This window comes from Aquarana catesbeiana, linkage group LG03 (genome assembly GCF_042186555.1).
Source record: "Aquarana catesbeiana isolate 2022-GZ linkage group LG03, ASM4218655v1, whole genome shotgun sequence".
Lineage (NCBI taxonomy): Eukaryota > Metazoa > Chordata > Amphibia > Anura > Ranidae > Aquarana > Aquarana catesbeiana.
The window spans coordinates 682,896,745-682,924,053 of NC_133326.1; the positions used below are offsets into that span (position 1 = coordinate 682,896,745).

The 27,309-nt window shown below is 45.8% G+C and overlaps 1 protein-coding gene across 1 annotated transcript; it reads left to right on the forward strand.

Annotated features, from left to right (window-relative positions):
• Positions 1-798: 798 nt before the first annotated feature.
• Positions 799-26,342, forward strand: LOC141133534 (uncharacterized). Its single transcript, XM_073622970.1, has 8 exons — positions 799-1,119; positions 5,095-5,157; positions 7,049-7,120; positions 7,205-7,293; positions 14,525-14,579; positions 15,528-15,684; positions 18,687-18,884; positions 24,368-26,342. The coding sequence occupies exons 1-8, from the start codon at positions 1,105-1,107 to the stop codon at positions 24,454-24,456; spliced, it is 738 nt and encodes a 245-aa protein (XP_073479071.1). The 5' UTR covers positions 799-1,104; the 3' UTR covers positions 24,457-26,342.
• The last annotated feature ends 967 nt before the right edge of the window (positions 26,343-27,309 follow it).

A 27,309-nucleotide genomic window follows, 5' to 3' on the forward strand; every position in this document is an offset into this window, starting at 1 on the left:
GATCGTGTGTACGCGGCATAACTTCAGCTAACCCTGTTTAAAGCCTCGTACACACGATCGGACTTCCATCTGACTTTTCTGTGGATTTTTGTCCGAATGGGCGTTGGCCGTGAACTTGTTCTGCATACACACGGCAGAACACTTTCAGCCAACTTTAACCAAATCACATGGTTTTTCAGCTCTTTACCCGCCACCCTTTGGGCAAATTCTGCTATTGCTGGCTGATGTTTAGCATTGGTTCTGAGCATGTGTGTTTGTACTTTGGACTTTAGTCCGATGGACTTGTGTACCACACGATCGGATTATCCTCCATTGGACATTTGTTGTTGTCAAAGTTTGAGATCATGCACAGCGAACATTTGTTCGTTGAAAAAGCAACAACAGTTGTTCGATGGAGCATACACATGGTCGGATTGTCCGATTAAAACAGGTCCATCAGACCGTTGTTGTCAAAGTCCGATCGTTTGTATGGGCCTTTAGAAGTTACAACAGATTGGGGGGGGGGATATATGGATTAAAAACTGGCCATTGGCAGGGTGTTATGGTTTGTCACAACCACCAATAACTGACTTTTGCTGGACACTTGGCCTGCACTTAAAGAAGAGACAAATATAAATAAAAGGACATGCAAGAAAAAATACATAAAAACATAAAGGCAAAAAAAAAAATATATCCTATATTGAGTAGGATCATTACAGGTTACCAGACTACTATAATAGGCTGCTAGGTCCTTTGTCTTTAATCCCTCTCTGCCTATGATTTGGTGACTACTCTGGATGATTTTCTTCAAGGGTCTGCCTGTTCCTCTGGCTAGTTCATTTCTGTGCAGATTCTATACATCTTGTATAGCTGGCATTGTATTTCTCCATGTGAAACGTTTAGTTGCCTGTCGTTTCGTTGTCACTGTCACCAGCTCTGGTGTGGAAGGGGGAGTTCTGCAGACAGGGAGGGGCTGTAGGCAGCAGAGCAGCTGCAGTGAGAAGAATGGAAGCAGCAGGCACAGCTATATCAATGGATAGATGGACAGAGACAACCAGATGGTGGTAATACAGAAATGCGCAAGGTCTCGCCTGATTCCCTGTGACCATCGATGGTGACGTCACCATGAAGAGCTCTAGAGTGAGTGTCCTGTGCATGTCGTTTTCTACTATATTATTACAACAATGAGGTAGTTGGCCAGCTCCCACCACTGGAGGTAATGATCGTTATGCGTTAGGCCAACAACAGAGGCACCGACAGCACATGTTGATGCCCCTGCCTAACGTGGCTTGTGCTGCCAAAGGGGACCTAGAGTATAAATATGGAAGCTACTGTTACCCTTTCTGTACAGTAGGATTTCTTCTTTGCAGTGGAAGCAATTTTGGTGTTTCCATCCTATTCCTGTTCTGGTGATCTCCCACCAGCTTTCTTGGTGGCCAAGGGTCACCACCAGGACGAATAAAGAGGGTCAATCTCTCCAGCAGGGACACAGACAGCAATAAAGACCTAATTCGCATAAAAAGCCAGCACGCCACATGGAAGAACCTCAAAAATACTATTTATTGGGGTTCAATTGTAAAGTGCAGACTGCGAAAACATGCCAGAATGTGGAAAAGAGATGGTTCAGGGGCCTCCTCCACTTTCTCATTTCTGAAAATGCTTTCAGAAATAGAAGTGTTAATAATTTATTTTTATCAATTAGCAAAATAGGAAGTAAATGAAGAGAAGAGATCTAATCAATATTTAATGTGTCCACCCTTTGCCTTCAAACAAGCATCAATTCTTCTAGGTAGATTTGCACACAGTTTTTGAAGGAGCTCGGCAGGTTGGTTGTTACAAACATCTTGGAGAACTAACCACAGATCTTCTTTGGATGTCGGCTGCCTCAAATCCTTGGGTTTCTTCATGTAATCCCAGACAGACTCCATGATGATGCAATCGTGGCTCAGTGGAGGTCAAGCCATCACTTCCAGGACTCCTTGTTCTTCTTTACTCCTGAAGATAGTTCTTAATGACATTGGCTGTATGTTTGGGGTAGTTGTCATGCTGCACAATAAATTTGAGGCCAATCACATGCCTCCCTGATGGTATAGCATAATGGATAAGTATCTGCCTTTATTTCTCAGCATTGAGGACACCATTGATCCTGACCAAATCTCCAACTCCATTTGCAGAAATGCAGCCCCAAACTTGCAAGAAACCTCCACCATGTTTTTACAGTAGCCTGCATACACTCATTATTGTAGCGCTCTCCAGCCCCTCACCAACAAACTGCTCCCTGCTACAGCCAAATATTTCACATTTTGACTCGTTAGCCCAGAACACCTGCTGCCAGTTTCCTGCACCCCAGTTCCAAGGTTTTTGTGCATAGTTGAGTCGCTTAGCCTTATTTACATGTCAGAGGTATGGCTTTTTGGCTGCAATTCTTCCATGAAGTCCACTTCTGGCCAGGCTTCTCCAGAACATTAGATGGGTGTACCTGGGTCCCACTGGTTTCCTCCAGTTCTGTGGTGATGGCACTGCTGGACATCTTCTGACGTTGAATCAGTGCCCAAAAAGGCTGCCCAACAGTTCCACTTATCAGTACTTCCTATCAGAACCCATCAGTGCTGCATATCAGTGCCTCCTCATCAGTGCCCATCAATGCCTCCTCTTCAGTGCCTATCAATGCCACCTCATCAGTGCAGCCTCAACAGTGCCCGTCAGTGCCGCCTCATCTGTGCCCATCAATGCAGCCTCAGTGCCCATCAATGCAGCCTCATCAGCGCACATCAGTGAAAGAGAAAAATGACTAGGAATGGTCAGGAGTGGGTTCCCCCAGGGTTCTGTGCTGGGACCAATCCTATTTAATTTGTTTATAAATGACCTGGAGGATGGGGTAAACAGTTCAATCTCTGTATTTGCGGACGATACTAAGCTAAGCAGGGCAATAACTTCTCCGCAGGATGTGGAAACCTTGCAAGAAGGTCTGAACAAAATAATGGGGTGGGAAACTACATGGCAAATGAGGTTTAATGTGGAATAATGCAAAATAATACATGTGGGTGGCAAAAATATGAATGCAATCTATACACTGGGGGGAGAACCTCTGGGGGAATCTAGGATGGAAAAGGACCTGGGGGTTCTAGTAGATGGTAGGATCAGCAATGGCATGCAATGCCAAGCTGCTGCTAACAAAGCAAACAGAATATTGGCATGCATTAAAAAGGGGATCAACTCCAGAGATAAAACGATAATTCTCCCACTCTACAAGACTCTGGTCCGGCCGCACCTAGAGTATGCTGTCCAGTTCTGGGCACCAGTCCTCAGGAAGCATGTACTGGAAATGGAGCGAGTACAAAGAAGGGCAACAAAGCTAATAAAGGGTCTGGAAGATATTAGTTATGAGGAAAGGTTGCAAGCACTGAACTTATTCTCTCTGGAGAAGAGACGCTTGAGAGGGGATATGATTTCAATTTACAAATACCGTACTGGTGACCTCACAATAAGGATAAGACAAGTGGCCACTCATTAAAATTAGAAGAAAAGAGGTTTAGCCTTAAACTACGTAGAGGGTTCTTTACTGTTAGAGCGGCAAGGATGTGGAATTCCCTTCCACAGGCGGTGGTCTCAGCGGGGAGCATCGATAGTTTCATGAAACTATTAGATAAGCACCTGAATGACCGCAACGTACAGGGATATACAATGTAATACTGACATATATATATATATGTTTGGGGGTTCAAAATAGTTTTAAAGCAATGAAATACGGATTTTAACTTGTAAGCAACAAGTGTCAGAAAAAGGCTTAGGCGTGAAGGGGTTAACTAGTGGCGTTTCAGCTGCACAGGGAGTGTATTGTTTTTAGTGAGTCAGCTGACTCAGACTTGCACTGTGTAAAGGAAGCAGTAAAGCAAAATCATTGTGTTGCACTACAAAGCAGAGCCTGACTGAAAACAAAACAGATCTTATGTAAATTAAATATTACAAAGTATTCAAAAGGAACATAACTTTTAAAATAATAACACTTTTCAATTATTTATCTAAAAACAAATGTGAAAATGTTATATATATTTATTTTTAATTCACAAAGCTAAAAACACCAGGATAAGGATCCTTATTTTTCAAAAACTGTCAGTTATTTTCATCTGGGTCCAATGAGATTTGAAAGTGACAGTCATGAGTACAGGCTGAAGATAACGATCCTTATCCTTGTGTACAGCTTTGTGAATTGAGTCTAATATGTGGTAATGGGACACCAAATGTGTCTGGCTGTGGGGAGGCTCAGAAAAGATGCTCTTTCCAAATCTTTTATTTTACTCCAGTATTTTGGTTTGCTTAGCATCTATGGATATTATGTGTATAATTTCAGCATTATTATTATTATACGAGATTTATATAGCGCCAACAGTTTACGCAGCGCTTTACAATGTATAAGGGGGACAACACAATTACAGTACAGTTCAATACAAAAGGTACAGGAAGGTCCGGCTCATAGAGCTTACATTCTAAAGGGAGGGGGTGGTGGTACAAAAGGTAATAGCTGCAAAGAATGATTTGATGGGGGTGGCTCAGGGACAGTTATGTGGGTGTGGGATAGGCTTCCCTGAATAAATGAGTTTTCAGGGATCTCCTAAAGGTGGACAGGGTAGGGGCTGATCGGACATACTGGGGCAGGGAATTCCAGAGGATGGGAGAGGCTCTGGAGAAGTCCTGAAGGCGAGCATGGGAGGAGGTAACAAGGGAGCTAGAGAGCAGGAGGTCCTGGGAGGAGCGGAGGGGGCGATTTGGGCGATATCTGCAGATGAGGTTGGTGATGTAGATGGGGGCGATGTTGTGAATGGCCTTGTATGTTATGGTTAGCATTTTGAATTTTACACAGTGGGGTAGGGGAAGCCGGTGAAGGGATTGGCAGAGAGGAGCAGCAGTCACAGATTGATTAGTGAGGTGTATTAGTCTAGCAGCAGCATTCATAATAGACTGAAGGGGGGATAGCCTGCTTAAGGGTAGGCCATTAAGGAGAGAGTTGCAGTAGTCGAGGCGGGAAATAATCAAGGAGTGAATAAGTTGCTTTGTGGTGTCATTATCAAATAATATATTAGCATTATCAAATAATATATGTTTGTGCTGCTGTAGGATGAGGAAAAGCAGAAACTGGACCAGTTCCTATCAGACCTGGCCCTTCTCGGATCCCTACAGGTAAAGTTACCTCTCTCTCTTTTTTTAATATATACCACACTGGTCAATATAATGAGAATGTTTAGTGTTTCTTTTTTAATATGTTTTTGGAAAAAAAAAATCTATTTACTCAGTTAATTATAAAATACTGTATATTGATATTTTTTGTTTTATTTCCAGCCTGCAGGTGGAGCTGTAGGCTCCTTTTCATGTGTTTACCTTTCTATTCTTAGCTGCTCTGTTGAGAAAATAAAAAACAGTTTACAGACCTTCTCCACTTGTCTACTGAGGCAAATTTAGAATTCTTCACACACACACTAGAAATGACTTTAGACGCATAAAGAATTTTGTATTTTCTGAAAGCAGAAGCTGGAGAATAAAGTGGTGGCAGTTGCAAGTTTTTATATTTGTATGATACTTGCACAGCTATTTATCAAACATATATTTTGCAGGAACAAATACACTAAAATGAGTTTCAGTGCAAACAAACACAAGATTATACCCAGTTTTTGGTAAAATATAAAAGATGAGGTTGGGTCAAGTATATAGATACCAAACATGCCATCTCTTAAAATTGCACGTGAAATCACAAACACTATGCTACCCGAAACTCTCCGTAGGAAAAACTCCTAAATATACACATAACTGAATGAGCCAGAAGAGGGAATTATCCCCCTTGCTTTGCTATCCCGGCTTTATTTAAGTGAAACTGTATGGAGTTTCAATTGGAGAGATAGATTGAAAACAGACAGCTTCAGAGAGCTATACTGTCTCTTTTAAAAACCTATAATGCTATGTAAATTTTATGCAATACATGCACCCTGCACAAAATGTTATATGTACAATAAACATTTTATAGTCTTTTTTTTTATGTATGTATTTGTAAACATGAGTATAAAAATGTAAAACTTAGGATGTATGATAAGACTGAGTTTCCCTTTAAAGCTCAACTTTGGACTCGGTGCTCCCCCCTTCTGGTCTCCACTGGCAGCATTTTAGTGGTTTTGTTGGTGTTTTATTATCTACCTTTTCCGCAGTCTCCGGGTCAGTCAGGTAACTTTGCAGGGTTCTCTTCCTCTTCGCTTCTACTGGTGGTTGGCAGTCCTCACCAATGAAGAGATCATTGCTTTCTGCAACAGTATACTGTGAATGAAGGGCGCCTTGGTGACGCACCCTTAGGGTCGGTTCACACTGGGGCGACTTGGGATCCGACTTGTACGCCCTCAAGTCGCCCCAAGTCGCCCCAAGTCGCTTTGTATTTAGATTAACATGGTGGGCAATGGGAGCGTCTTAATTGACACTACTGAAGTCGCTCCGACTTCAGAAAAGGTTCCTGTACTACTTCTATCCGACTTGTAGGCGACTTGTACCCATTCAACTCAATGTAAGTCGCCTGCAAGTCGGATCTCTCTGTAAAGTCAAGCGACTTTGCAGAGAAAACCCCTCCCTCCCCCCCTCCCTCCCAGAGAGGTGATTGGCCACAGGCAAAGTCGCCTGTCATGGAGGCGACTTCAAGTCGCCTCGTAATTTGCCGAAGTCGCGCTGAAGTCGCGCTGAAGTCGCGCTAAAGTCGCGCTGAAGCCGCGTTGAAGTCGCGGTACAAAGTCGCGCTAAAGTCGTGTTGCCCATGTGTGAACCGACCCTAAGGGAAGGGACATGACACCCTGAACTCACAGTAATTCCTTAATCTTCTTGGTTAAGTGACACTTGGTATCATTCAACCACTGGAAGAATAAGGACATCTAGTGGATGGGGGATAGGTAGTGAGGGGGACAGCCATGGATTGAAGGTAAGTATTGCAGCCTGAGCTTTGGGGGGGGAGTTTGTTACTGTCTGTAGAACTATTTTTAGTGATGAACAAAGTATACTGGAGTTAGGCTTTAACTATAATGTCTTCATTATTGTTGATCAGGGGTTCCGATACTTCCAGCCTTGGCTGAGGGGGAGGGAGGAGATTCTGCTCACTGTGGTGAATGATGACTTGGTGAGTACCGATATCTGATAATGATCAGTCCTCTGTATACATGAGTCTGGTTTCTCACCGGTTTTTCCTTGTCTTGTCTCCTAGGGCTGCCCGTTTCTCCGCTCTCCAGGGTCCCTCGGCAGTGACGCCAGCGGACACCTACCCACATACAGCAGTGGCCAGTCCACCCCCCGGTATTTATATATAATTTTATATATAATGTCTTTACATAGCATCCTGACCCAACCTAAAGCTGGCCATGCATGTAGTCATTTTATAAAATGGTCTTACTATCAACCCCATTTTCAGTTGACATTGCAAAGCAATAGTGAAGACAATAAATGGTGGTTTTGATCAACCACAAGAATCTAAATTTGTTTATTACAGAGACTTACATAGTGCCTCTATAGACAATTTAGACTTGCATTTACATACAGTATATAGAGGATGGGTAAAATTATGGAAATACCAGGTAAAATAATTAAATTGTTATCTAATATGGTGCTGGACCGCCTTTGGCATCCAAGACGACCTGAATTCTCCTGGGAATTGCCAAATATAAGTCTTGGATGGTGGATATTGTATTCTGATACCACTCTTGCAAAAATCGCTCCAGTACTCGCAGATGCCGGAGGTGGAAAATGGGCCCGGACCTTGTTCTCCAAAATTGACCATAGTTTGCTCTATGATATTGAGGTCTGATGACCGCGGTGCCCAGGGAAGGTGCGAGACTTCATCTGCATGCTTGTCAAACCACAATTTGAAAACACCAGCTGTGAATCGGAGCATTATGGTTTTGGTAAATGGTTCTTCTGGAAACAATGTCTGCATGGGGTGTGCTTGGTTGGCCAAAATTTGTACATAGTCGATAGTAGTGACTCTACCTTTCAAGGTGATGATGGGGCCTGCAGAATACCAAGATATGGCTGCCCAAAGCATGATTGCGCCGCCACCATGCTTTACTGTTGGCATAAGACAACCCTGGTGTGTGAGCTTGGGACGGTGCTCGCCACACGTTAACACGTTCGGTGGTGGGAAGCAGTGTGAAGCTTGATTCATTGGACCATATTACAGTATTCCATTGATCACTAGTCCACGGTCTATGGGTGTTGCACCACTCGCTCCTCTTATGAGCATTAATATCGGACACTAGTGGTTTGGCAATTGCAGCTTGCCTGTGAATTTTTTGCTTATGGAGTTCCCTCCACACAGGTTTTGTGGACACGGGCTTTGGAAGAATGAGATTGAACTCTGCAGTTACTTTTGCATCAGTTGCTTTCTTATCACGGGTCACAATCCTGTGAAATGTCCTTTTGTCTCTTTCGGTCAGCTTACAGTGCCTTGAAATTTTCCACATTTTGTCATGTTACAAACAAAAAGATAAATGCATTTTATTGTGATTTTATGTGATAAACCAACACAAAGTGGCACACAATTGTGAAGTGGAAGGAAAATGATAAATGGTTCTTTACAAATAAATATGTGAAAATTGAGGCATGCATGTGTATTCGGCCACCTTTACTCTGATACCCCTAACTAAAATCTAGTGGAACCATTTGCCTCCAGAAGTCACCTAATTAGTAAATAGAGTCCACTTGTGTGTAATTTAATCTCAGTTTAAATACAGCTGTTCTGTGAAGCCCTCAGAGGTTTCTTAGAGAACCTTAGTGAACAAACAGCATCATAAAGGCCAAGGAACACACCAGACAGGTCAGGGATAAAGTTGTGGAGAAGATTAAAGCAGGGTTAGGTTATTAAAAAATATCCCAAGCTTTGAACATCTCAAGGAGCACTGTTCAATCCATCATTCAAAAATGGAAAGAGTATGGAACAACCGCAAACCTACCAAGACATGGCCGTCCACCTAAACTGACAGGCCGGGCAAGGAGAGCATTAATCAGAGAAGCAGCCAAGAGGCCCATGGTAATTCTGGAGGAGTTTCAGAGATCCACAGCTCAGGTGGGAGAATCTGTCCACAGGACAACTATTAGTCGTGCACTCCACAAATCTGGCCTTTATGGACGAGTGGCAAGAAGAAAGCCATAAGAAGTCCCGTTTTCAGTTTGTGAGAAGCCATGTGGGGGACACAGCAAACGTGCAAGAAGGTGCTCTGGTCGCATGAGAACAAAATTTAACTTTTTGGTCTAAAAGCAAAACGCTATGTGTGGTGGCAAACTAACACTGCACATCACCCTGAACACACCATCCCCACCGTGAAACATGGTGGTGGCAGCATCATGTTCTGAGGATAATATTCTTCAGCAGGGACGGGGAATCTGGTCAGAGTTGATGGGAAGATGGACGTAGCCAAATACAGGGCAATCTTAGAAGAAAACCTGTAGAGTCTGCAAAAGACTTGAGACTGGGGTGGAGGCTCATCTTCCAGCAGGACAAAGACCCTAAACATACAGCCAGAGCTACAATGGAATGGTTTAGATCAAAGCATATTCATGTGTTATAATGGCCCAGTCAAAGTCCAGACCTAAATCCCATTGAGAATCTGTGGCAAGACTTGAAAATTGCTGTTCACAGATGTTCTCCATGCAATCTGACAGAGCTTGAGCTATTTTGCAAAAGAAGAATGGGCAAAATTTTCACTTTCTAGATGTGCAAAGCTGGTAGAGACATCCCCAAAAAGACTTGCAGCTGTAATTGCAGTGAAAGGAGGTTCTACAAAGTATTGACTCAGGGGGGCTGATTACAAATGCATGCCATACTTTTCACATATTTATTTGTAAAAAAATTTGAAAACCATTTATCATTTTCCTTCCACTTCACAATTATGTGCCCTTATGTGTTGGTCTATCACACAAAATCCATTTAGGTTTTTGGTTGTAACATGACAAAATGTGGAAAATTTCAAGGGGCATGAATACTTTTTCAAGGAACTGTATGGTTATCAGACGACATTTTCCCAGAAACTGCATATGCTGTCATAATCTTTGATACTCTACCTCGCGATGCGGCAAATAAATTGGCAACTTCAGTCACAGAGGCACCACCTAAGCGGGCACCAACTATTTGCCCTCTTTAAAGCTCAGTAAGCTCTGACACGGCTCCATGCAGCGCATGCAGTGAATGACGAAAGTGAGACTTCCCACCTGTTAGTTCGGTGTCTCATCACACAGCTGAAGCAAAGGAATGTTACATCACTTCCGCATTCAGCCCGAAACATATCGTCACTTTCACACTTGCAAATCATGTAGTGTTCCCATTTTTTTTGTCTACCCCCTGTATATTGTACATTCACATCAGTCTTGCCCTCAAGGAGCTTACAATCTAAGGTCCCTAACTCACATTCATACACACACATACTAGGTCCAACTTAGACAGGAGCCAATTAACCTACCAGCATGTCTTTGGAGTGTGGGGTGGGAGGAAATTGGAGTACCCGGAGGAAATCCATGCAGGCATAGGGAGAACATGCAAACTCCAGGCAGGTAGTGCCGTGGTTTGTAGGTAGGGGCCTGTGAATGGCTAGATGTTGGTGCCAAAAGCACAAGTCCCTGCCCAGCTCCCGCCTTTGCTAGAACAGTGAACCTCCTGCTGAGGCTGTACCTTCTGCCATATTGTGCCCCACTCCATGCCAGAGGCCTCCACATGACATGACTTATTTTTATTTCCCCAAGGAAGGAATGTCCACACTAAAAGGGTTGCTACACTTTACTTATGGTACTTGGAAAATGGCACAGCAGTCACATTACACTCACATACTAGCCGGGGTTGCTTGACAGTACATAGTCAATTACATTTAGTAGATGATCTGCAGCAGTCACATGTGAAAGCATTGTGCAGCAATTAAATGAATCCATCTTCCCTCTGACAGTCTTTCTCTCCACCCGAGGTCAGTAGTACTGACTGCAATGGAATCTCTGTAGTCACCTCCTCCATAGGTACACCTCTCCCGGGACCTTCCAGGTCAATAGCCTTATTCAGGGAACTCTTGGCCAGGCCTAAAAGGCCTTTTGCAACCCGCCCTAGCTTCCACCTCCACAGGGGTCAGAAGGTCCACAGCCGGCTCTTCTAGGTGCTGGTCCACTTCTCCCAGCCTCCAGCCCTGTCCATAGCCTATACTTGCTGGCTACATCTGCTTAAATGTGGGGTGTTTGGCTCTCATGCCCCAGCTACACTAGGCCTCCTCCCAACCTGGCTTATAATTGGACACTGACTCAGTCATGACTACAGGAGGGCTCTAATTAAAAGGGCCCAGCACCTGATGACACTACCATCTGTAACCAGACATTATTCTGGAACAGAGCCACCTAGTGGCAAACTAGCTAGCTGCACCTGCCAACAGGTTGGGATTCGAACCAAGAACCCTAGTGCTGCCAAGTGGAAATGCTAACCGCTTGGCCACTGTGTGCCCACATAATCTAATGAGTCAATGGGACATGAATCTAATGTTTAATTGTAGTATCTTTTTGGCCCCATTCACACCTAAACGATCTTACCGCATTTTGACGCGATTTTGTACAGGTCAAAAGGTCACCAATGTAAAAAGCAGAAAAACGCCCAAATCTGCCTAAAAAAAAAAATTCCAGAACTTGTTTGAGCTTCAGGCGTTTTGGAGCTTCTGGCTTCAGGCGTTTTGGAGTGGAGATGTGAACCATGTCCATAGAGAATAATTAATTTTTTCCCCTCCAGCGTTTTGTAGCTAAAGGCTTCAAGCTACAAAACGCTCAGGTGTGAATGGGGCCTTACTGAAGCTTTGATAAGTATAGACAGAAATGTTGGGATTCGTTAAAAAAAAACAAAAAACAAAAAAAGATGAATCAAAATATTCAACCATTTCAAAGGAGCACTCAATTTCAAATTTCAAAGGAGCACTCAACTGATATAGATCCAGTTTAGACTTCGACCAAATTCTAGTGGTAGACCAAACTCTTAGGTGGCAGAGTAACTAGCTTCTGGTGATTACGTTCAATCATATTTGAGATTCCTGGTGCACTGAAATGAACTGAAAGTTGACCTTCTGTATGGCCACCTTAAAGCTGAACTTTGGGGCAAACTCTTCAATCTTCCCCAGTACTCAATTAAAATGAACGTCTGTCAGTGTGAAAGGAGCCATAAAGTCACGGAGAATTATATAAGAATACTTCTCCATTCTCCCACTAATTGGTTGAAGAAGGCAAATTGGGACTCTAATTGTGCCTAAAAGAGGACATATACAAATATAAAAACAATACAACTTTATTACAAAAGTTAAAATCCTATTTAAAGGGAAGCACAAAACAAAGTACAGTTGCCAATATCGCAATTGACGTTTGAAGCACATATTTGAGATTTTAGGAATGCATAATGGATCGATGCGTTTCACGATTTTAACACTTCCTCAGGATCCACGCTCTTGTAACAATGAAGGATACGGCTGTACAGAGCAGACAAAAAAGGGAAGTGCATCGAAAATAGCCACATCCGTAAATGATTGAGGAAGAAATAAATGGTAGTACCAAGTATTACCAGGAGGGCGGACTTTAAAGGCTAAGAAACAATGGAGAGGGAACAGTATAAAATTTTCAAATATATTAAGGTTTAGCAATTACATAGAAAAAATAAATAAAATATCTAGCATTTATGCATCCATGTATAATGTGCGTGAGCCCTTGTATGTCTACATGTTTCGCTGCTAGGCTTCCTCAGGACACAGCCAAGGTTCACGAGCGCAACAGATAAGAGAGTATGTTTCTCTATCTAAAATAAGATACAAATGCCATTAGAAACACATAATTTAAGTAAACACATAAACAAACTGTTCAAGATAAAAATCATGCACTGGGCACATATGAATATAGGAGCGAAAACTCAGATTGGTACCTTAGTTTTGAAGTACAATAAGTCACATATAGTCACGGTAAGGCAAATTATGCATTTAGAAGCTAAAAAAACTGAAAACAGAGTAAAAAAAAAAAAAAAAAAAAAAAAAGGGGAAAGAGCAGATGCAATCAGTCTCAATGCAAAGATGTATGTCGCAGCGAAATACATATGTTTTTAGAAAATAAACTTACTTGCTGTACAGAGCATTATTGTACAGAGCAATAATGAAAACATGACAAAGGATAAATTAGCTCAACAATACCAAAATGCTAAGTCATATGGAGTTATGCATTATTCAATATGACTTAGCATATGACTGGCCAATCACCAGAGGGAAGACCATGTGGATTCTGAGGCAGACAGAAAATCACGAAATGCGTCGATCCATCATGCTTTCTTGAAACAGATATGTGCTTCAAATGTCAATTGTGATATGGTGACTGTACTTTTGTTTTGTGCCTCCTTTTTAACTGGATTTTAACTTTTGTAATAAAGTTGTATTGTTTTTATATTTTTATATGTCCTCTTTAAGGCACAATTAGAGTCCCTATTTGTCTTCTTCATCAATTGGTGAGCGGATGGATTAGTACAATATTAACCAGTTACAGACGCCCCATAGCAGATATACTACGGCCCTCCTGTGCAGAATCACGTACATATACTCGATTCTGCACTCCCGCCTTCCGGGGGGTGCGCACGTTTACTTACACTGGATGACCGCCAGCACCCGTTGATGGAAGGACCGAGACACAGAACAAAGCTCTGCCTATGTAAACAATGCAGAGCTCCATTTTGACAGGGGGGAGGTAATGGATTTTGTGTCCCTGCAAAGCAGGGAATAAAATCCATCACTTCCCTTAGTAAAAGCAGCACACATAGTACACAAACACTGGTTAGGCACACATTTAAATCTTTGATCGCCCCTGATGTTTAACCTCTTCCTAGCCAGTGTCATTAGTACAATGACAGTGCATATTTTTAGCACTGATCACTGTATTAGTGTCACTGGTCCCCACCAAGTGTCAAAAGTGTCAGAATGTCCGCTGCAATATCACAGTCCCGCTATAAGTCGCTGCTCGCCGCCAGTACTAGTATAAAAAAATAAAAATAAATACAAGTTCTAGTATATATCTCATGGTTTGTAGCTGGTATAACTTTCGCGCAAAGCAATTAATATACGCTTATTGGAATTTGTTTTTTTTTTTTACCAAATTATGTGGCAGAATACTAAATTAATGAAGAAATTATATTTTTTTTAATTTGTTTTATATTGGATATGTTTTACAGCAGAAAGTAAAAAAATATATATTTTTTTCTTTTTTCAAATTTGTCGGTATTTTTTATTTATAGCACAAAAAATAAAAAAGGCAGAAGTGATCAAATAGCACCAAAAGCAAGCTCTATTTGTGTGGGGAAATAGATTATATAAATTGTATTTGGGTACAGCGTCGCACGACCACGCAATTGTTAGTTAAAGTAACGCAGTGCCGTATCGCAAAAAAATTTGGGAGGGTAAATCTGGTCAAATGGTGAAATATTCATTTTTTGGGTTAGATACACTTTAAGATGTGCAGTACAATCCTCTTAAATGTATTTTTTTTCCTTTGACAGAGCATCTGCCTTGCTGCCCCCTGCGTCACCATGTGAAAGAGAAATTGCTATTCCGGTAAGACTTTTCCATAAATACCATTCTATTTCCAAACTTTAAAGCAGAATTCTAGTAAACAATAGCAAGATAAAAATGAATGTAGCCCACTAATGACAAAACCAGCTTTTGCTACAACCACCTTCGGTCCAGAGATTTCCATCTACAGTACTTTTTTTTCCTGCCACTAGATGTCCTCAGTTTGATGGTCACCATCATTTAACCCACTTCCTCAGCCAAGGCTGTCCTGGACCCACCCCCTGACCTGTAACTGGATAGTGAAAGGAGAAGCAGCACAGTGATGAGCCTAGCTCCCTGTCACTCTGCTCCTTCCTCCTATCAGCATGCTTCCTATTAGCACACAAACTGATTGGCACCTTGTGCTGCTTCTTCCTTTCACACTCTAGCCGGCTATCCAGGAACTGCAAGAGGTTGATAACAGGTCATATTCAGGTACTTTAACTGCTTGCATTTAAAAATATATATATTAATGATTACAGATCCACATTCATTTGTGTATTTTATTCCTACATAGAGTTCAGTTTTAAGTCAAGACTCCAGGAAAACAGCCAAATACACATACCTGCCAGAGGATTTGTAATTCTGTTCAGTCGGTTCTGTGATGCAGACAGCACAGCCAAATCCTAGTCCCTGTGGACAGCACTACTGTTCAGCAATACCTGCCCCCAGCCTGTGTCTGGAACATTGAAGGAGTAGCAGAATACTGTTAAGGTCATCCCTATGCTCTCCTGTAAGCACATTCACAGTGTTAGACTGAAATTGTTAAGCAAATGAATGGAGCCAGGACGGTCTCATTGAATACCGCTGTGCAGGGGGTTACAGGAATTTGACCTCAGCACAGAGTCTGATATCAATAGAAGGGCTATCATAAAGCTGGGGAAAAAATGACCCTTGCAATTTTCTCTACTTTTCTTATTTATTTTATCTGTCTTTTTTTTTTTTAAATAGGAAACACACTGCACTCTGTTTTTATTGGCCGCCTACGCCAAGTATGGTCGCCCGTACGTTTGGGTCCGGTCCAATCACCAACGATTTAGCGGGACGGAGCTCTGCGATAGGGACTCGCCTCTGACGCTGCCGTGCTACTCAGAGTGGGACGCCAAGGGTGAGGATATCTGTGAGGGACCAATGAGATATTGCCTGCATGTGTAATCTATGATTCAACAGGCCTTTCACAGTGCTTCTCAGAGACCGCCCCCTATCTTTGCAAATGTAAAACATTTTCTCCACAACGGTAAATATTTATGCCCATACATCACCCTCTAGCTCTGTACATACAGTATTATACAATTTACTTTAATAATGGCTTTGGTTAAGTTTTAAGGCATGCTCCCTCAACCACTTAATGACCGGGCGGATTTGCCCCCTTAATGACCAGGACATTTTTTGCGATTCGGCACTGCGTCGCTTTAACTGACCATTTTGCACGGCCGTGCGACGTTGTACCCAAACAAAATTGATGTCCCTTTTTCCCCACAAATAGAGCTTTCTTTCGGTGGTATTTTTATCACCTCTGCGGTTTTTATTTTTTGCGCTAAAAACAAAAATAGAGTGACAATTTTGAAAAAAAAAAACAATATTTTTTACTTTTTGCTATGATAAATATCCCCAAAAAAATATGTTAAAAAAAAATTTCTTCCTCAGTTTAAGCCAATGTGTATTCTTCTACATATTTTTGGTAATAAAAAATCGCAATAAGCGTATATTGATTGGTTTGCGCAAAATTTATAGCGTCTACAAAATAGAGGATAGATTTATGACATTTTTATTTTTTTTAATTTTATTTACAAGTAATAGCGGCGATCTGCAATTTTTAGAGGGACTGCAACATTGCGGCGGACAGATCAGACACTTTTGACACCTTTTTTCTGACCATTGACATTTATACAGTGATCAGAGCTATAAAAATGCACTTATTACTGTATAAATGTCACTCGCAGGGAAGGGGTTAACACTAGGGGGCGATCAAGGGGTTAAATATGTTCCCTGGGAGGTGTTTCTAACTGTAGGGGGAGGGGACTGACTGGAGGAGGAGAGAGATCGCTGTTCCTAATCACTAGGAACAGCAGATTTGTCTCTCCTTTCCTGTCAGAATGGGGATCTGTCTGTTTACATTGACAGATCACCGTTCTGGCTCTCTGTGGAGCGATCGCCAGTGGCTGGTGGACATCGTGGCCGCTGAGCACGCAAATTGGCTCCGGCGTCTGACCGCACGCGCGCACGTCCCCTAGAACTCTTAAAGCGACTGACGTACAATGACAGTGATTTGCCCAGGAGAGCCAACCTGCTGCAGTACAACTACGGCGACTGGTCTTATAGTGGTTAAGCAATATTATCAAAAGTCTTAGGCCACTTTTTTTGCACACCTTATTTGTCATGGCAGCTTAATAATTCAGGCTCTATAGAATCTCAGTTTTCTGATCGCTGCGATATGGGAGCCTTTGTTGAAAATGTTACCTCTCGAATGCCCACCAAGCCTGTGTCAGTTGGATTAGCATGTGGATAGACCCGATCGACTTGTCAGGTTCTAGGAGACTTCAACAAAATGGCGTCTGTCTGCACACAGACACTGACTCCCTGTTGCATAAATGTGAATGAGATGGGTAAAAGAGGGTTTCAGATCCTGTTCTCCTACCTGTAGAGAACGCCTCAGACGCGTTTCGTCCTTTCCGGGGCTTAATTGTAGAGGCGACCTGTAGCAAGTACCGCTGGGGATTACATAGCACCATAAACCACAACCGATCTGTCAGGATTCTGTTCATTTATGGCTTATGGTGCTATATTATTATTATTATATTATACAGGATTTATATAGCACTAACAGTTTGCGCAGTGCTTTACAATAGTAGGGCAGACAGTAAAGTTACAATACAAGTCAATACAGGAGGAATCAGAGGGCCCTGCTCATTAGAACTTACAATATAGGATTGAGGGTCAAGTGATACGAAAGGGTAATAACTGTGGGGGATGAGCTGATGAAGAAAAAAAAAAGAACAGTTGTTAGGTGGAGGCAGGGTAGGTTTTCAGGGATCGCCTAAAAGTAGATAGATTTGGAGATAGTCGGACAGAATGGGGCAGGGTATTCCAGAAGATGGGAGAGATTCTGGAGAAGTCCTGGAGGCAAAGCTTTGTAGTTTCATTGGTTAGGAAGGGACGTAGTTTGGAGATGTTGCGGACGTTGAGTTGGCAAACTTTGGAAAGTGATTGGATGTGGGGCCAAAGGAGAGTTCAGAGTCCAGGATAACACCTAGGTCCCTGGCATGTGGGGATGGGTGGATGGTTGTGCCGTTGCTCTTGATAGTGAGGTCAGGGGAAGAGGCACGTGGAGGAGGAAATACTTGACCAGTTGAGTTTGAGAAAGTGGTGTGACATCCAGACAGATATGTCTGTTAGTAAGTGACGGGTAACCTATATAGTCACCAGTGGTCCTCACTGCAGATTGCCTCTATGGTTAAGCCCTGAAAACGGCGTAGCGGGTCTGAAAAGTTGGAAAACAAGATAGAACTACTCCACTGCCATATCCATATGTATGATATAAGGTGAAAGAATAAAAAAGAGGGAAACACTTTTTTGGTAAGACGTTAAAGACAGATGGGACACTAGATAGTATAAAATCAAGCAATTTTTATTTGTAAACAGTCAAGTATTGAAACAAAGGCATGTATAACACGTGCATTATTAAAAGCATGTGCATAAACGCATCTAATAATATCTAATAATAATATAAAATTATACATCAAATCACTACAAAAGTGTTCCAGATAACTAAGAAATTAAATGGGTCCTTGTGCATCAACGTGTTTCGCTTTCTGCTTCCTCAGGACAGTATAAAATCAAACATTTTTATTTTGACACAATCTAGCGTCTGAAAAGTTCTCTACAGGTGGAGAACAGGAACTAAAGCCATCTTTTACCTATTTCGTTAACATTTATGCGACAGAAAGTTGGTTTCTGTGTGCAGACGGATGCCAATCTGAAATGTGTATTTCATTAGCGCTCTTGGAAAATGCAAAACCTGGTCAATGGAGTACAAAAAAAAAAAAAAAGTGGACCATTGCACTTCACATGAACAAAAAGAAATTGTTTTGCCTCCATTTTATCCACTAGATGTTGGCGTGTGGCACGTGATATGGGATGTCGTCGGCACATGTGTGACTCCACCCCCGAGGAACCCTCTTGCTGTGGATTTTACATATTTGAAGTCTCTTCCACTTCCAGAACGATCTTTATCATCGGGAGCCCTGGTCAGCTTTTTCCAATCGTTACTCTTGCAAGAGCCAAGAGGGACGCCGCTGTACACCTACGGTATGTTCTCACTGCTCTGCCTTCAGGTGTTATCTTTCTATAAAGACTCTTTGTACCACCTCCAAGGAGTGGAGGGATTCTGGTCAGCCCCGGCTAAGAGGAGACACTGAAACTGTGCCACAAAGGTCATCTCTTTATTAAATGCTTTACAGAGGCCAGACAGAGGACCCCTCTTCCAGCAGTGCACACATCATTGCTGCAGCTACAGACCTAGTGCTGCTTTAAATTTAAAGTAGCAGCATAAGTATTGCACACCTCTGTTGGTATATTCTTCCTACATGTAGATGATTAATGGTTTTTTTTAAAATCATGGATACAGTGCAAAGGGGTACTCTTTAAATTGGCGTTGTTCCGTCAGATTCAGGGACCCGTTAGATTTGGTAACGGAAGTGACCTTACCAACAATATTTGCTTACTGTGCATACGCAATGTGTTCCAGCATGGCTGCTATGCGTTTCAATAGGTTTCCTAATCTGACAGAAGATGAAGGCGGTGTTGCGTCAGATTTGGCAACCCGTCAGATTTCGTAACGGAAGTGACGTTACCAGCAAACATTGCTTACTGCGCATGCGCAATGCATTCCAGCATGGCAGCTATGCGTTCCAATATGTTTCCTATTCAGACAGAACACAAAGGCGGCAGCGGACAACGTCACTCCGGTTACCAGGCCTCGCCCAAGACATTGTGCTTCCCAGGTCCAAGAATAAAATGCTGTCCCAACCCCCCCCCCCCCCCCAAAAGAAAAATCATGTCCACCAAAAGGCCTCCACATGTATTATTTTATATCATGATGATTAAAACTAAAATTTAATTGATCAGGAAGTCAGATTTACATGCAACAGCACCTTGTCTATATGCAAATTTATATGACATACCATTATTACGTGTAATGGTATGTATGTGGGCTAGGGCAGTATAGGAGCGGGCTAGGGCAGTATATACACAGGCTAGGGTAGTATAGGGGCAGGTTAGGGTAGTATATAGGGGCAGGCTAGGGTAGTATATCTACAGGCTAAGGCAGTATAGGGGCAGGCTAGGGTAGTATATAGACAATCTAGGGTTGTATATGGACAGACTAGGGCAGTATAGGGGCAGGCTAGGGTAGTATATAGACAGGCTAGGGTAGTGTATGGGCAGGCTAGTGCAGTATAGAGGCAGGGGAGCGGCACGGCGGGCAGTTGTCATCATGACACACCAAACTGCTGGAAAAGGATCTTGGTCGTCAATTTGCTGGGTAAATAGAAGAGAAGCAGAGGTGGCCGAGGTTCAGTTTTCTGCTTCTCTCAAAGTGCTGCCTGGGTCCAATGGACCCACTGGGACCCATGGTAGGGCCGGCCTCGTTACTAAATCTGATGGGTCATCGAATCTGACGCAACACCGTCTTTGACTGCGTTAGGGAGATTTCCTCATACTCCTGATTTGAGTCCGGCGTATTTTATTTAAAGAGGTTTGGGCCAGATTTATTTATTTGTTTTAGTGTCATTGGAAAAGCTTTCTAAACAACCTTACGGTGCAAGGGTGTCACAGTTAGGGTCTGTTGGGGGGGGGGGGGGGCGATGGAGGCACAGGGGTGCAGGGGAGTCGATGGAGGCACAGGAGTGCAGGGGGGGCTCGATGGAGGCACAGGGGTGCAGGGGGGGTCGATGGAGGCACAGGGGTGCAGGGGGGTCGATGGAGGCACAGGAGTGCAGGGGGGGTCGATGGAGGCACAGGGATGCAGGGGGGTCGATGGAGGCACAGGAGTGTAGGGGGGGTTGATGGAGGCACCAGGGTGCAGGTGGGTCAATGGAGGCACAGGGGTGCAGGGGGGTCAATGGAGGCACAGGGGTGCAGGGGGGGTCAATGGAGGCACAGGGGTGCAGGGGGGGTCGATGGAGGCACAGGAATGCAGGGGGGTCGATGGAGGCACAGGAATGCAGGGGGGTCGATGGAGGCACAGGAATGCAGGGGGGTCGATGGAGGCACAGGAGTGCAGGGGGGGTCGATGGAGGCAGTGGGGTGCAGGGGGGTCGATGGAGGCACAGGAGTGCAGGGGGGTCGATGGAGGCACAGGAGTGCAGGGGGGGTCGATGGAGGCAGAGGGGTGCAGGGGGGTCGATGGAGACACAGGGGTGCAGGGGGGTCGATGGAGGCACAGGGGTGCAGGGGAGTCGATGGAGGCACAGGAGTGCAGGGGGGGCTCGATGGAGGCACCAGGGTGCAGGTGGGTCAATGGAGGCACAGGGGTGCAGGGGGGTCGATGGAGGCACAGGAGTGCAGGGGGGGTCGATGGAGGCACAGGGATGCAGGGGGGTCGATGGAGGCACAGGAGTGTAGGGGGGGTTGATGGAGGCACCAGGGTGCAGGTGGGTCAATGGAGGCACAGGGGTGCAGGGGGGTCAATGGAGGCACAGGGGTGCAGGGGGGTCAATGGAGGCACAGGGGTGCAGGGGGGGTCGATGGAGGCACAGGAATGCAGGGGGGTCGATGGAGGCACAGGAATGCAGGGGGGTCGATGGAGGCACAGGAATGCAGGGGGGTCGATGGAGGCACAGAAGTGCAGGGGGGTCGATGGAGGCAGTGGGGTGCAGGGGGGTCGATGGAGGCACAGGAGTGCAGGGGGGTCGATGGAGGCACAGGAGTGCAGGGGGGGTCGATGGAAGCAGAGGGGTGCAGGGGGGTCGATGGAGACACAGGGGTGCAGGGGGGTCGATGGAGACACAGGAGTGCAGGGGGGTCGATGGAGACACAGGAGTGCAGGGGGGTCGATGGAGGCACAGGAGTGCAGGGGGGTCGATGAAGGCACAGGAGTTCAGGGGGGTCGATGAATGCACAGGAGTGCAGGGGGGTCGATGGAGGCACAGGAATGCAGGGGGGTCGATGGAGGCACAGGAATGCAGGGGGGTCGATGGAGGCACAGGAGTGCAGGGGGGGTCGATGGAGGCAGTGGGGTGCAGGGGGGTCGATGGAGGCAGAGAGGTGCAGGGGGGTCGATGGAGACACAGGAGTGCAAGGGGGTCGATGGAGACACAGGAGTGCAGGGGGGTCGATGGAGGCACAGGAGTGCAGGGGGGTCGATGGAGGCACAGGAGTTCAGGGGGGTCGATGAAGGCACAGGAGTTCAAGGGGGTCGATGAATGCACAGGAGTGCAGGGGGGTCGATGGAGGCACAGGAGTGCAGGGGGGTCGATGGAGGCACAGGGGTGCAGGGGGGGTCGATGGAGGCACAGGGGTGCAGGGGGGGTCGATGGAGGCACAGGGGTGCAGGGGGGGTCGATGGAGGCACAAGAGTGCAGGGGGGTCGATGGAGGCACAGGAGTGCAGGGGGGTCGATGGAGGCACAGGGGTGCAGGGGGGGTCGATGGAGGCACAAGAGTGCAGGGGGGTCGATGGAGGCACAGGAGTGCAAGGGGGGTCGATGGAGGCACAGGAGTGCAACGGGGGTTGATGGAGGCACAGGAGTGCAGGGGGGTCGATGGAGGCACAGGAGTGCAGGGGGGTCGATGGAGGCACGGGGGTGCAGGGGGGTCGATGGAGGCACAGGGGTGCAAGGGGGGGTCGATGGAGGCACAGGAGTGCAGGGGGGGTCGATGGAGGCACAGGAGTGCAAAGGGGGGTCGATGGAGGCACAGGAGTGCAAGGGGGGGTCGATGGAGGCACAGGAGTGCAACGGGGATTGATGGAGGCACAGGAGTGCAACGGGGGTTGATGGAGGCACAGGAGTGCAACGGGGGTTGATGGAGGCACAGGAGTGCAGGGGGAGGTTCGATGGAGGCACAGGAGTGCAGGGGGGGTCGATGGAAGCACAGCAGTGCAGGGGGGTCGATGGAAGCACAGCAGTGCAGGGGGGTCGATGGAGGCACAGGAGTGCAGGGGGGGCGATGGAGGCACAGGAGTGCAGGGGAGGTCGATGGAGGCCCAGGAGTGCAAGGGGGGGTCGATGGAGGCCCAGGAGTGCAAGGGGGGGTCGATGGAGGCACAGGAGTGCAACGGGGGTTGATGGAGGCACAGGAGTGCAACGGGGGTTGATGGAGGCACAGGAGTGCAGGGGGGGTCGATGGAAGCACAGGAGTCCAGAGGGAGGTTCGATGGAGGCACAGGAGTGCAGGGAGGGTCGATGGAAGCACAGCAGTGCAGGGGGGTCGATGGAGGCACAGGAGTGCAGGGGGGACGATGGAGGCACAGGAGTGCAGGGGAGGTCGATGGAGGCCCAGGAGTGCAAGGGGGGGTCGATGGAGGCACAGGAGTGCAAGGGGGGGTCGATGGAGGCACAGGAGTGCAACGGGGGTTGATGGAGGCACAGGAGTGCAACGGGGGTTGATGGAGGCACAGGAGTGCAACGGGGGTTGATGGAGGCACAGGAGTGCAGGGGGGGTCGATGGAAGCACAGGAGTCCAGAGGGAGGTTCGATGGAGGCACAGGAGTGCAGGGAGGGTCGATGGAAGCACAGCAGTGCAGGGGGGTCGATGGAGGCACAGGAGTGCAGGGGGGACGATGGAGGCACAGGAGTGCAGGGGGGGTCAATGGAGGCACAGGAGTGCAGGGGGGGTCGATGGAAGCACAGCAGTGCAGGGGGGTCGATGGAGGCACAGGGGTGCAGGGGGGGGTCGATGGAGGCACAGGAGTGCAACGGGGTTCAATGGAGGCACAGGGGTGCAGGGGGGGGTCGATGGAGGCACAAGAGTGCAGCGGGGTCAATGGAGGCACAGGGGTGCAGGGGGGTCGATGGAGGCACAGGGGTGCAGGGGGGGGTCGATGGAGGCACAGGAGTGCAAGGGGGGGTCGATGGAGGCACAGGAGTGCAACGGGGGTTGATGGAGGCACAGGAGTGCAGGGGGGGTCGATGGAGGCACAGGAGTGCAGGGGGGTCGATGGAAGGACAGGGGTGCAGGGGGGGGTCGATGGAGGCACAGGAGTGTAAGGGGGGTCGATGGAGGCACAGGAGTGCAAGGGGGGGTCGATGGAGGCACAGGAGTGCAAGGGGGGGGTCGATGGAGGCACAGGAGTGCAACGGGGGTTGATGGAGGCACAGGAGTGCAGGGGGGGTCGATGGAAGCACAGGAGTGCAGGGGGAGGTTCGATGGAGGCACAGGAGTGCAGGGGGGGTCGATGGAAGCACAGCAGTGCAGGGGGGGGCGATGGAGGCACAGGAGTGCAGGGGGGGTCGATGGAAGCACAGGAGTGCAGCATTCATTCGAGGTGCAGGAGTGCAGGGGTCCCTGGAGGTACAGATTTGCATTTGATCGCTGGAGGCACAGGATTGCAGGGGGTCCCTGGGGACACAACAGTGCATAAGTCAGGGCTGAGCAATGCCCAGGGGGGGTGGGAACCCAAGAAGAGAAGGATCAGGGCTGCTCTGTGCAAACCCATTACACAGAGCAGATAAGTATAACATGTTTAGACTGGTAAATAAGCATCAGTGGGGACAAAGTGGTGAGGAAATTAAATTGAATGTTGAAGAGCTTTCTAAAGGTCAAGCAATGTTTTATCTTTTGCCTTTTCAGTATTAGAGGACCTACTTGACCTCACGCGGCTCCACGCACAGACTCTCCAGGAACTTAAAGAGCAGAATCTCATCAAAAATCTCCTCTGAAATCTACTCTATGCAGACCGGATTGCATCTTGGACCCAACACCAGAATTTTAGTTGTAAAATTAACCGTTAAAATCATTAAACAGACCTATGTGACCTTTTCTCCCAATACTCCAAAAAAAAAAGGTAATAAAATGGGCCTTTCAATAACTTTACATGTCTGTACCAATAAATTCTAGATGTGTGTTTTCAGAAAAATTTTAGTTTATATTGTAAACAGCCATCCCTGAGTTTCAATCTGGTGATTTTGCTTAGGCTGATACATCATCAACCTGATGAAGGAAGAAACATTTCCTCAGTCCCCTCTCCCTTAGCAATCCGACTGTAAATTTGGAAGGTGAGAGGCTGGGGCTGATCTGTGTAAGATAACTGTGAACAGGATTTATATGATTGTGTCATCTCAGTCCAGGAGGTGGATGGTGATCCTGGATGATGCCGGATAGACATGTGTTTTGTTTCAAATAGAATCGATATGTTACTCATTTCATTTATTGGTTTCAAATTAGTTTAGTTTAGTTTCAATGAAATTTAATCTGTTTAATAATTTTTCCGAATTTTTGGAACGATTTGAATCCGGATCGGTTGGAAAAATGGTTGACCAATTTGAATTCTGTGTGAATAGCTGGTTGTTAAGGAGCGGGCTGGAAAGCCGGCCGCCGCGTCCTTAACAACAGATGAGTCATCGGCTGTCAGCGAGCTTCCCCGCTGAGAACTGAAATGTAAACAAAAAAAGTCCAGCAACTAAAAATTCTGTAAAAAACAGCATGGGGTCCCCCCCCAAAATCCATACCAGACCCTTATTCGAGCATGCAGCCCGGCAGGCTGGGAAATGAGGGGGAGTGCGAGCGAACAATACCAGACCACATGCCCTCAACATGGAGGGAGGGGGGTGCCCCCTGCCTCAAAACACCTTGTCCCCATGTTGATGAGGTCAAGGGCCTCTTCCCACAACCTGGGTGGTAGTTGTGGGGGTCTGTGGGTGGGGGAGCTTATCAGAATCTGGAATCCCCCTTTAACAAGGGGGCCCTCAGATCCCGGCCCCCCTCAATGTGAATGAGTAAGAGTAATAAGTGAGTACAGACACAACACGAGTATTTGACAAATCCTTTATTAAAAAATCTAATTAATAAAAGACAATGTCCCCCTGGTGTAGATCCATCCTCAATCACTATGCCCGCTGGCTGACTTCAAAAAAAGAGAGCTCCCGCCCTCTGCCTGACATTTTCCTAAATAACGAAGGGGCGGAGTTACCTGACGACATCATTGGGTGACCCCCGCCCCCCACGCGACAGGCAGGGGGCCACTCGATGATGAGTTTCAGAATTTGGATCGTTCTAGAAAATGTGAATTCGTTATAAAATGAATATACAAAACTCTGAGATTTGGACACATCTGCATCTCCGAATAACCAAAAAATTCTTTCGAATTTATATTTGGACCAAAATGAAATTGCACATGTCTAAAGCCAGAACAAAGAAAGCTCCATCCTTCTGGAGAGAATGCATCTGAAGGCATTGCAGGATGTCTTGTGAGTTGTTGTCAAAAATGAGAAGCTGAAAAAGAAGAAAATTGTGGAAGAAGGTCCCTCACCCCTTACTTTCACGTAACCAATGCCAAGACACTGGTCATGTAAAAGGTGTACCTGAGGAATACGCAGGGTACTTTTTTGTTCTTTTATTACAGAATATCACACAGGATGATGATTAAATTAATGATACATAAAGTTGACATCATAGGTCACTGTAACATCTCTCCAGAATGGAAGGAACCCAAGGAACCCAAGACCTCAAAACCCTGATCTCTCTATCCTATGTCAACTTTCTTATCCTTTTTTTTTTAAATAATGTATTGTACTAATAATACTGTAATAAAACGAATAAATAACAATCTTGTCATTATTTTTGAAGACCTTTAAAGAAGGAAAGCAGTTTTGAGTAAATTCAAGTTTTACATGTCAGGCATGGGAAGATTCCTAATTTGGAAATCTTATACATTTTATAAATTTGATTTGTAAATTTACACTGAGATTAAATTACACACAGGTGAACTCTATCTACTAATCAGATGACTTCTTAAGGCAATTGGTTACACTAGATTTTAGTTAGGGGTATCAGAGTAAAGGGGGCTGAATACAAATGCACGCCACACTTTTCACATATTTATTTGTAAAAGAATTTGGAAAACCATTTACCATTTTCCTTCCACTTCACAATTATGTGCCACTTTGTGTTGGTCTATCACATAAAATCCCAATAAAATACATTTACGTTTTTGGTTGTAACATGACAAAATGTGGAAAACTTCAAGGGGTGTGAATACTTTTTCAAGGCCCTGTATCTACTCAGCATGACATCATCTTTTATATTTTACAAAAAAATTATTTTTTTTTGCATTAACCGCTTGCCTCACACCCACCGTCAAATGACGGAGGGGCGGTGCAGCTCTTGTTCTGGGATGACGTCATATGAGGTCGTCCCAGAAAGGCCGCTCTCGCGTGCCTGCGGTCCCCAATCCCTGTAAAAAGCCACGGCCGAGGCTCTTGAACCATGTGATCGGCTGTGTCCAATCACAGGCGGTCACATGTAAACACGGAAATGCCGGTAATCGGCTCTCATCGCCTCACACTGACAGAGTGCGTGGGGAGGAGAGACGATCAGCGGGATCTCCTCGCAGGGGACATGGAGACATGTAATCAGGGTACTGATCATCAGTGCCCTGATTACAATAAAGCGCCACCAGTGCCAACAATCAGTGCCCACCAGTGCCAGCAATCAGTGCCCACCAGTGCCAGCAATCAGTGCCCACAATCAGTGCCCACAAGTGCCACCAATCAATGCCCATTGGTGATGCCAGT